At 41.2% G+C, this 10,668-nt stretch overlaps 2 protein-coding genes and 1 non-coding gene across 4 annotated transcripts in view; 1 reads left to right on the top strand and 2 right to left on the bottom strand.

Moving 5' to 3' along the window:
• The window catches only part of LOC107751431 (glutamate receptor ionotropic, delta-2), a 422,702-nt gene that overhangs the window by 260,258 nt on the left and 151,776 nt on the right, over positions 1-10,668 (top strand). For both annotated transcript variants that reach the window (XM_016567160.1, XM_016567161.1), the window contains exon 6: positions 877-1,050. In XM_016567160.1, coding sequence (XP_016422646.1) covers positions 877-1,050 — 174 coding nt within the window. The remainder of the gene's footprint in view (positions 1-876; positions 1,051-10,668) is intronic.
• Positions 8,052-8,123, bottom strand: trnag-ucc (transfer RNA glycine (anticodon UCC)). Its single transcript has one exon. It is a non-coding gene; the product is annotated as a tRNA-Gly (tRNA).
• LOC107751434 (uncharacterized) lies at positions 8,797-10,661 on the bottom strand. Its single transcript, XM_016567163.1, has 4 exons — positions 10,360-10,661; positions 9,969-10,229; positions 9,742-9,837; positions 8,797-9,320 (listed from the first exon to the last, which is right to left on the bottom strand). The coding sequence occupies exons 1-4, from the start codon at positions 10,487-10,489 to the stop codon at positions 9,055-9,057; spliced, it is 753 nt and encodes a 250-aa protein (XP_016422649.1). The 5' UTR covers positions 10,490-10,661; the 3' UTR covers positions 8,797-9,054.

Genomic DNA, 10,668 nt, shown 5'->3' with positions numbered 1-10,668 from the left:
TTTTTTTAAATGGCGCTCACTCGTTTTTGTGAAAGATCCAAGAAGGGTCACTTTCCACACAGGCACACTTCATGTTTGGTTGAAATAATCCTTAAGCATGTAAATTTATAATTTCCTTCAGTTTAATTTAAATGTGCAATTAAAATAAATAAAAAATATATGTATATTTTAAAGTTTAGAATTAGACAGCCTTGCGTTGTGTAGACAATTGCATAGTGAAAATTACCCCAACGCACCCCCTAGTGTCCAACCTACTCTAATACTATTTTAACCTGTTTAAATGTGAACAAGGGATTTACAACATTAAAGAAATCCTTTATTTATAACATGTACATGAAAAATCTAAAAGATTGGACACAACTATGGGACACGGTCGTGCAGCAGCGAGCAACAGTGAAAGGAACCTCAAGGTTGTAAATGTGTGAAATTGTATAGGGCCCCATTCCTGTATTTTGCCTGGGGCCCCCAAATCACTAAATCCACCCTGCTGTACAGTAAGTCAGAAGAAAAGAAAGGTTTATAGAGCGGGTAGTAATGTTTCTGTTGCTATATGATTCATGTAGACATATTTGGAAGATGATAAAACAAGTAATGGAACCTAAAAAGATAACATTTTGTTTCTTATTTAATCTCTACCCCTTTTTCTTTCTCTCAGTCCGAATTTGAGACAAAGTTATAGTTGGTTATTTGCTAAATTGAAAATCATGATTGTGTTATTTTTTCCTGGACCTACTTCTGCTCTTTCATTTCCAGTCAAGTGTGGAAAAAAGCTCTTCTCAGCAAGATGCGTTTTCTTTTATCACTGCACATGGAAAATCCCTTTTCTTCTGACTCTGATTCTCTCTTTCTCTGTGTTTTTCCTCTCATGTGCTGCAGGAGATTTCAGACATGGATGTGCAGGAGCTGGTGATGAAGTCTGTAGGTCGCCTGACCCTGGTGAGACAGGCCTTCCTTCTCCCGCAGAACACCAGCCAGCGCTGCGTCCGGAACAACCACCGCATCAACACGTCCCTCTGCGACCCCAAAGACCCAAAGGCACAGAAGTTAGAGGTGTGATTCATTCCCCCATACTCATAACTCATGCATTCAAGTTAATCATGAATCATTTGCCTTCATTTCCTTTATTGATTGTGTCCATTAACTGTCACCATTAGCCTTTGAGCTAACTTCCTTAGAAAACTAGAAAATGTCAATGTGAAAATTAGCAATCTTGTTTTGCTGGGTTTTCAGTTGTGCCTGTGGGTGCCATTCCTGTTTTCTACTATTTATCCAACTAAATGTATTTTCCCACATGTAAATTTACACAATAGACAACATAAATTAACAGATGTGTTGTGTACTGAGCCACATTCATTACTGGTAAACACTTCATGGTATGTCAATACACATTTTTTCAAAAGCCCTACTCTATATGAATTCATAGTTGCGTGGGTATATGTTGGTATCGACAAGGCAAATATATATTTTCAGCAGGGCCAGGAGATATTTTTGATATTCACAAAACAGGACAATGATCTTAATACCTTTATTATTTGGTCATTAAGTTACCAAAATAATGTGTCATTACATTAGTTTCACAATTCACAAAAAACATACAGTATGTAGTATGTAAATACTGATGTTTATTGCCTTATATGTTGGTATCCATAAATTAAAATGATTAAATAGTCTGAATAATATATGTAATAAAAACACTTTCATGTATAACACATATGTAGTAAAAACATGCCTTGAAGATTTTTTGTTTGTTTGTTTGTTTGTTTTTTTACAATATTTATACTTTGCTACAATGGCTGTCTGGTTGAAATTGTGTTTAAAAATGTTTTAAAAACCTTTTTTATAGAAAAACATATAAATATTGCTATTTCTTAGAATATTAATCAACAAATGAGGCTAGATCTCAAAATTCACTTTTAAGTGAGTAATTGTTGTTATTTTGAACTTTGTTTGTATCCACATACTTTTGGGGCCACTATATGTATTGAATTTCATCAAAAGCTAGAAAAATATTGAGTTGTAATCAGCCATTATTTTCAGTATGTGAGATATGAGGGGACATGTGCTCTTCTCCATGTAATGTTGAATGCATACTGTATAAGCAGCTCATGTTTGATGTTAAAGATTCAGTTTTGCTCAGTATTCAGGACTCCAACCCTATTTTACCCTGCACTGAAGTGTATCACATCCCTCTTTCTCGACATATATCCCACCCTCCCTTTGGAATACTCCTTTGCACCTCCCGTTCCCTTTAGACCACCGATCACTCATCTTCCCTGGAGAGACCCATTAACCCCTGCACTTCAAATAGACTTAATGGATTTCCCTGGTCAGCCAATCTTCTCCCCCCTGAATTTAACCCCGTCTTTGTCTGTTTACCCCCTTGGCAGAGGCAGCTTTGTTGCTTCGGTGGTCTCGACTCCTCCTGCAAATGCTATATCATGAAATAGCCTTCCCGAAAAACAGCCCACCCCAAAAATGCACTTTGTGGCCAAGGCATGAAACATAAATCAATAAGTAAGCCCTTTATGTTTTTGCTCTTGAAGATGAAAAATACAGCGAATGGAGAAAAGCCACACAGCTCGACGCTGTTGCTTGGTAGTCTTGTGGATCCTTGTCAAGTCTGCCTCTTTGGGTCATTGCTCTTTTTGTACGCCCATTCTCTCGGTATACGAAGAGTTGTTTTATGGGAGTCGGGAAGAGTAAACACAAGCTACACCGGTGTTCTGCTCTGTGTTGGAATGGCGAAGCCCATTCCCTTGAAAACTGGAGGATAAAACTCGAGAAACATAAGACGAGAGCGTCATCCCTGTCGACTCTTCCATCTTATTCTCCAGTCTGCTTTGAAGTCGAAGTACATATATACTGCGTAATTGGCAGTTAGTTTGTCGGCTCTCAAAGCCATTACAGCCTCATACCTGAGCCAACCGAGCGTGACTCCTAACATAATTAGAATAGCCTTTCCTTTGTGCTTCTCTGTTTACTGGTGAAGATTTTTGTCAAGGCTATGGTTGTATGCGAATAGATTAAGTCAAGTCAAGTTTATTTGTACAGCGCTTTTCACGATACAAATCATTGCAAAGCAACTTTACAGCAAATTAAGTTTCTACAATATTTAGTGGTAGCTTATCAGTGGTGACTGTCAATTAATGTACATATGGCAGAAATGTACGGAAAAATCAATTTAAGACGTAATAAAAAAGACGATGAACACTATTAACAGCAATTATTACATGATGCAATCAAACTTATAGCAAAATGTGGTAGTTCTGTATGTTGTTTCAGGGTTGGCATCATCTGAGGTCCTCTGAGGGGTTGGCATCATCTCTTCTCAGGTGTTCTAGATCCAGACTGAAGCTTGTGTAAATCCCCGTGGCAAAAACAGAGAAACAAATAGAGACATAATTAGCGTAGCTGCTGTTCCAACCAAGCAAAATTGATTTGTTTAACCCAAACTAAAGAATAATAATGTGCATTTGATCAGATATAACTGCAGTACAAGATTACGAGATGCATTATTTGAATGCTTGGCCAAAGAGATGTGTCTTTAATCTAGATTTAAACAGAGAGAGTGTGTCTGAACCCCGAACATTATCAGGAAGGCTATTCCAGAGTTTGGGAGCCAAATGCAAAAAAGCTCTACCTCCTTTAGTGGACTTTGCTATCCTAGGTACTACCAAAAGTCCAGAGTTTTGCGACCTTAGGGAGCGTGATGGATTGTAGCGTGGTAGAAGACTAGTTAGGTACGCAGGAGCTAACCCATTAAGGGCCTTATAGGCAAGTAATAATATTTTGTAACTGATACGGAACTTAATAGGTAGCCAGTGCAGAGACTGTAAAATTGGGGTAATATGATCATATTTTCTTGACCTGGTAAGGACTCTAGCCGCTGCATTTTGGACCACCTGTAGCTTGTTTATTGAAGATGCAGGACAACCACCTAGCAGTGCATTACAATAGTCCAGTCTAGAGGTCATGAATGCATGAACTAGCTTTTCTGCATCAGAAACAGGTAACATATTTCGTAACTTGGCAATGTTTCTAAGATGGAAGAATGCTGTTTTTGTAACATGGGAAATATGATTTTCAAAAGACAAGTTGCTATCTAATATAACACCCAGATTTTTGACTGTAGAGGAAGTAACAGTACACCCGTCTAGTTGCAAATTGTAATCCAAGAGATTCTGTGTACTGTCTTTTGGTCCAATAAGTAATATCTCTGTCTTATCCGAATTTAATAGGAGAAAATGATTGGTCATCCAATCTTTTACATTTTTAACACACTCTGTTAGCTTAGATAATTTAGAAGTTTCATCTGGTCTTGTTGAGATATATAGTTGAGTATCATCAGCATAACAGTGGAAACTAATCCCGTATTTTCTAATAATATTACCAAGGGGCAACATGTATATCGAAAATAGCAGAGGACCTAGGACAGATCCTTGTGGCACTCCATATTTTACTGGTGATAATCGAGATGACTCCCCATTTAAATGAACAAAATGGTAGCGATCGGACAGGTAGGATCTAAACCATCTTAAAGCCTGCCCTTGAATACCTGTATAGTTTTGTAATCGATCTATGAGTATGTCATGATCTATAGTGTCGAACGCAGCACTAAGATCAAGTAAAACTAGCAATGAGATACAGCCTTGGTCTGACGCAAGAAGCAAGTCATTTGTAATTTTAACAAGTGCAGTTTCTGTGCTATGGTGGGGCCTGAAACCTGACTGAAATTCTTCATAGAGATAATTTTTTTGCAGGAAGGAGCACAATTGAGCAGACACAACTTTTTCTAAAATTTTAGACATAAAAGGAAGATTTGAGATGGGTCTGTAATTTGCCAGTTCACTAGGATCTAGTTGTGGTTTCTTAATAAGAGGCTTAATAACCGCCAGCTTGAATGGTTTTGGGACGTGACCTAAAGACAACGACGAGTTAATAATATTGAGAAGCGGTTCTTCTGCTACAGGTAACAACTCTTTCAGTAATTTAGTGGGTACAGGATCTAACAGGCATGTTGTTGGTTTAGATGCAGTGATAAGTTTATTTAGCTCTTCCTGTCCTATAATTGTAAAGCACTGCAGTTTATCTTTTGGTGCGATGAATGAAGCTGAAGTATTATACGCTGTAGAATCTACATTTGTTATTGTATTTCTGATGTTATCTATTTTATCAGTGAAGAAATTCATAAAGTCATTACTATTAAACTGTGAGGGAATATGTAGATCGGGTGGCGTCTGGTTATTTGTTAATCTAGCCACTGTGCTAAATAAAAACCTTGGATTGTTTTGGTTATTTTCTATGAGTTTGTGGATATGCTCGGCCCTGGCAGCTTTTAGAGCCTGTCTATAGCTGGACATACTGTTTTTCCACGCAATTCTAAAAACTTCCAAGTTAGTTTTTCTCCATTTGCGCTCAAGACTACGAGTTTTTTTCTTGAGAGAATGGGTATTACTGTTGTACCATGGCGCAGTACGTTTTTCTCTAACCTTTTTCAATTTGATGGGGGCAACAGCTTCTAATGTATTAGAGAAGATAGTGCCCATGTTGCTAGTCATTTCGTCTAGTTCATGTGTACTTATGGGTACACAGAGCAGTTGAGATAAATCAGGCAGGTTATTTGTGAATCTGTCTTTGGTGGCTGGAACAATAGTTCTGCCCAGACGATAACGCGGAGCGATATAGTTAATATCAGTAATACGCAGCATGCACGATACAAGGAAATGGTCAGTAACATCATCACTTTGAGGTACGATATCTATATCAGTAAGATCAATTCCATGCGATATAATTAAATCTAGCGTATGATTAAAACGATGAGTGGGCCCGGAGACGTTTTGCTTGACTCCAAAAGAGTTTATTAGGTCAGTAAACGCAAGTCCTAATGCATCATTTGTATTATCAACGTGAATGTTAAAATCTCCGACAATTAGCGCTTTATCAACAGTAACCAATAGGTCTGAGAGAAAATCTGCAAATTCTTTTAGGAAATCTGTATATGGCCCTGGTGGTCTATACACAGTAGCCAGAGCAAGAGATACAATAGATTTCTTTTGCATATCTGACAGTGTAACATTAAGCAGAAGTATTTCGAATGAGTTAAACCTGTATCCTGTCTTCTGAGTAACATTGAGAATATCACTATATATTGTTGCAACACCGCCGCCACGACCAGTCTGACGGGGCTCATGCTTATAACAGTAGCTTGGTGGAGTAGACTCATTTAGACCAATATAATCATTAGGTTTTAGCCAGGTTTCAGTCAAGCAGAGTACATCAAAACGATTATCTGTGATCATTTCATTTACAATAACTGCTTTGGGTGAGAGTGATCTAATGTTTAGGAGCCCAAACTTTAAAAATTGTTTTTGTTCATTTATTTTACATTTTTCTGGTTTAATCACGATAAGATTTTTTCTAGATCCTGCATTAAATTTATATTTTGACCTCACTATTCGGGGAACAGACACAGTCTTTATAGATTGGACAGCACAAGTACTTCTATCATTTAAGCGGGTAGAACAAAAGTCATCAGGGCAGTTATTTGAGATTTGACTTACTAGTCATATGGAGCGTAGCGTCCTGGAGATGTTGTCCGACATGAGTTCCGCTCCGACTCTGCTGGGGTGCAGGCCATCAGCGCGAAAAAGCCTAGGACGCTCCCAGAAAAGATTCCAATTATTAACAAAGAGCAGTTTCTGTTCTTTACACCATGACAATAACCATTCATTTAAAGCAAAAAGTCTACTGAACCTTTCATGTCCTCGTCGATACGTGGGAAGCGGTCCTGACACGATGATCGTCGTCGCGGGCGATGTGCGGCGCACCGTCTCGATCAGGCTCCTGAAGTCCCTCTTCAGTGTCTCCGTCTGCCGCAGCTTGGTGTCGTTAACCCCCGCGTGAAGCACGACCGCTCCGGTGCTCTCGTCGCCCTTCAGGATCGCGGGTATCTGCGCAGAAACATCGAGAACACGAGCACCAGGGAAACAGTGAGTGTGCACTTTACCTTCAGCTAACGTAGCACGGACGTGCCGGACGATGGAGTCTCCGATGATCACAGCGTCGCGTTCCGTCTCGCGGAGGGGAGCGAAGCGGTTCCGGGTGGAGATCTCGAAGACCGGAGGCGGCGGAGGGGGAGAGGTCGTCGCCCGGGGCCTGGCTCGCGTCTTCCGCTGCGGCTGCACCCAGGGTCCGTGGTGTCCCGGCGCCGGAGTGAAGAACATCTGGGAAGATCGCGTCCTGGGTGCACCGGGCCTGTGCAGAGAAACACACGGAGTAGAGGTGGTGGGAGAATTAGCAGCGCGCTGTATACTTACCTCGGACTTGTGAGCGTCAGCCTGGGATGATTCCAGCGCGGCTCTCTGCTCTCTCAGCTGGGTCTGCCTCACCAACAGGTCGCGGATCTGCTTCTCCACGGCCTCCAGCTCGAGCTGCACCGAATGCAGCTTGAACGTGTCCTCACCTGCACTCAAAGGTAGACACACATCCGCCATTAAAGCAAGTAACAGTGAGTAAAACAATGGTAATGTGTGTGAATAGAGTATTAGTAATGTAAGCGAGATTAGCGGCAACCACGCTGGCGATGCTAGCGGGCTATTTGCTAATAGCGGACTCGGGAAATCAAAATAAAACTAGTGATAACAAGGCGCTCTGATTGTTTTTGTTGTAGAATACGATAGGGGATATATTCACACGTTATAGAAACGAAAATGATGGTGTATAAAATTGATTTTAAGATAAAAAAATTAGACGACAAAGAATTAACTTGACGGAGCTCAAACTCAAAACACACGATAGCAACAAACAGGAAGTCAAAAAGTCTTTAGTGATGTCGGTGCAGTGGTGTTAGCTGGGGACAGACTCATACATGCACAACTCCTCGTTTGTAAAGTGGACAGTATCTCCGCTTGTCACGCGGAAGACTAGTGTTCGATTGCCCTACGGGGAGAGATATTGTTTTTCTGCCACCAAACGACACATCCAAAAGGTTTTGGTGCAGCCAGAGGTTACAGAAGGAGTTCTGCTTTCACTTCAGCCCAAACCAAAGGAAATGCACTGGCCGGGAATCGAACCCAGGTCAACTGCTTGGAAGGAAGCTATGCTCACCACTATACCACCAATGCAGGTGGATGACACCGGCTTGCACGGTCAATAATGCTGCGTTCACACCAAACGCGAATAGAGCGTCAAATTCGCGTCTACCGCGTCTAGTTTGCCGCTTGAACATTTTGAATGCATTCGCGCGTCTAGAGCGAAATAGACGCGCGTAAAAAACAAGCGTTTGAAGCGAAATTGACGCGCGTCCGAGGCGAAATCCGCTTCTTGTGGGAGGGGCAAGTGCTAGGCGGTTGTCTGTTTGCAAGATGGCTGATGTTGATCGAGCATTCATCGAGAGAGTTACCGCTTTGTATTTGCTCTGGAGAGCAGAACAGCGGCGTAGGGGTCAGCGTCGCCGTACTTGGGTCCACCAGACCCTCCGGAGGCGTTCCCAGTTTGGCGAGTTTCATCAATAATTCTATAGGTCTGTGCCGTTTCTTTGTTCAGGTTATTACTGTAAAATAATCTGGCATTTATTTTTGTTTTGATGATGAATGGAGCCAGCCTCCAAAAGTAATTAACCTGTCCTGTGATTTCTTTGTTTTCCTCACACAACACTGTCCAGACACACTAAAGTATATTGGTTGTCTTTACATTATAATACATGTTTCATATAATCAAGATTTAGATATGGAATAAATAGCATTCAATACAAAATGAATATGTGTCATATATTGAAATCAAGTTTTTATGTGATAAAACACTTGCTTTGTTGTGCATTAGAACCACACCAGGCATTTAGTCATATTTCAAAATAATTTATTCAGGCCAAACATAAAATAATTTGAATATAAACTTAAAAAAATACAACATGTACAAACTATTTACATACAGAGACAGAAATAAAAAGGACCTCGCTTGGAACGTGGAAGAGCCTCAGGGAACAAAATGTAGGAGAAGAGGAAGGAGGGCATTCTGCGTTTCCTGCAGAGCCTGCTGCCTCATTTTTTTTAAAGCCTACTGTGGGCTGTGGGGGTCCGATTGTTCCAAATTTAGCACAACGGTGCTGTTTTCCATCGCCAATTTGTACATTTTAAATTTTATAATTTCTTTTGTATGAGGCGGCATGCTCTGCAGAAAAGGCAGAAGGCTGAGGAGGAAGTGCTCATCAGCAGACTGTGGTGGTGGTGGGGCTGGAGGACGCCTCAGGAGCTCGAGCAGCGTCTGCTCCACCTCCGACGGACCATCACGGGGACGCCGGGTGCCTCTCCTCCTCTGTTGGCCTGTGAAATCAAAAATACAACACACAGTGCAATAAGACAGAAAGATGATAATTGAAATAACAAAATTGTCCAGATATTGGGAGTGAGTGACATACATAGCCAGTGCTTAAATACAAGTGTGAAATTGTTTTGAACTTGCTTTAACATATTTTACATAATTAAAGTTATACTTCAGACATATAAACATCAGGAAGATAAACATGTAAATGAACATAGTTAAAAAGTATGTATGCAGATGATTGGTGGCATACATTGCAATAGAATCGAGTCTGCATTTACAAATACAATGATTATTAGTAAAGGGACTAATTCACAAATTGTTTTGCCTTTATGTGAATGTTAAAGCTATGAGTGGATACTGTACTGATGTTTTCTGCACGTAACATGTTCAAATATTGTTTGTACTATTGCCTTCACACACCTGTGGGTGCAGCAGCAGGGGGTGAAGGACCAGGGACTGGGGAGACAGGAGAAGCGGCAGGGGATCTAGGATCAGTCTCTTCATTATCTGTAGGCTCTGTCAAGACAATACTATATGTTAATACAACACGTTGGTAACAATAGTCATAGAGAGATTACATTATACTCTTCATCTGTAAACAATGACAGCATATATGCCTTGTAAATTGGCTTAATTGGAAAACTCACCTGTTTCCGTATCCCCTGCTTTCGCCTCTCCCTCTCCCTGGTCCCTGGGGTGGTTGTACTCTATGACCTGGGCCTCGACCCCCCCCATGTTACTGGTGGTCTCCCGTGGGGTGACGAAGGGCTCGAGGAATCCCAGGATCTGTGAGTACTTCCACTTCTTCACTGACCCTGCTGCTGACCCACTCCTCTTCTCCATCTCCTTCCTCTTCTCCTTCAGGTAGGTGTCCCTGAGGCTTTTCCACTTTTTTCTGCACACGTCCTCTGAATAAACACATTATCTTGTTAGCGAAAAGTAGCTGTAGGGGGGAAATAGTTGTAAAAAACGGCGGGAAGGCCGCGGGTCGATAAACGTGTACGTGACTCAAAAGTGAAATGTGTATTTACAACTTACCAGGTTGCCCAATCTCCTCACCGACACTCTTCCAAGCGAGGTCCTTTTTATTCCTGTCTCTATAGAAATATGAACTTGTGTCATAAATCTCTGGGTGACTGCTCACTGATAATATCAGTCGTTCCTCCATTTAGAATGAGTGACTCCGGGCGGGCCTGCCGCCACAGCAGCAAGCAGGCTCCTGATTGGTTAACGCGGCGCGAATTGACGCCAAAGTTAAAATTTTTCAACTCGGGCGTCAGACGCGAATTCGCGTCAAACGCGTAAATGCACAAAAAGCACCATTCGCGCGAAACGCTCAATTCGCGT

Source organism: Sinocyclocheilus rhinocerous, unplaced genomic scaffold (assembly GCF_001515625.1).
Source record: "Sinocyclocheilus rhinocerous isolate Xijiao unplaced genomic scaffold, SAMN03320098_v1.1 scaffold1654, whole genome shotgun sequence".
NCBI classification, from domain to species: domain Eukaryota; kingdom Metazoa; phylum Chordata; class Actinopteri; order Cypriniformes; family Cyprinidae; genus Sinocyclocheilus; species Sinocyclocheilus rhinocerous.
The sequence above is the reverse complement of the archived record's forward strand: the minus strand, read 5'-3'. Positions and strand labels throughout refer to the sequence as shown.

What these genes read in the sequence shown, in the direction of transcription:
- LOC107751434 (XM_016567163.1), bottom strand. Translation starts at nt 10,489, where the DNA reads ATGGAGGAACGACTGATATTATCAGTGAGCAGTCACCCAGAGATTTAT. An exon ending in TGAGGAGATTGGGCAACCTG is followed by an intron (nt 10,230 to 10,359) that starts GTAAGTTGTAAA and finishes GTGTTTATTCAG; the next exon opens with AGGACGTGTGCAGAAAAAAG. An exon ending in AGCAGGGGATACGGAAACAG is followed by an intron (nt 9,838 to 9,968) that starts GTGAGTTTTCCA and finishes TTGTCTTGACAG; the next exon opens with AGCCTACAGATAATGAAGAG.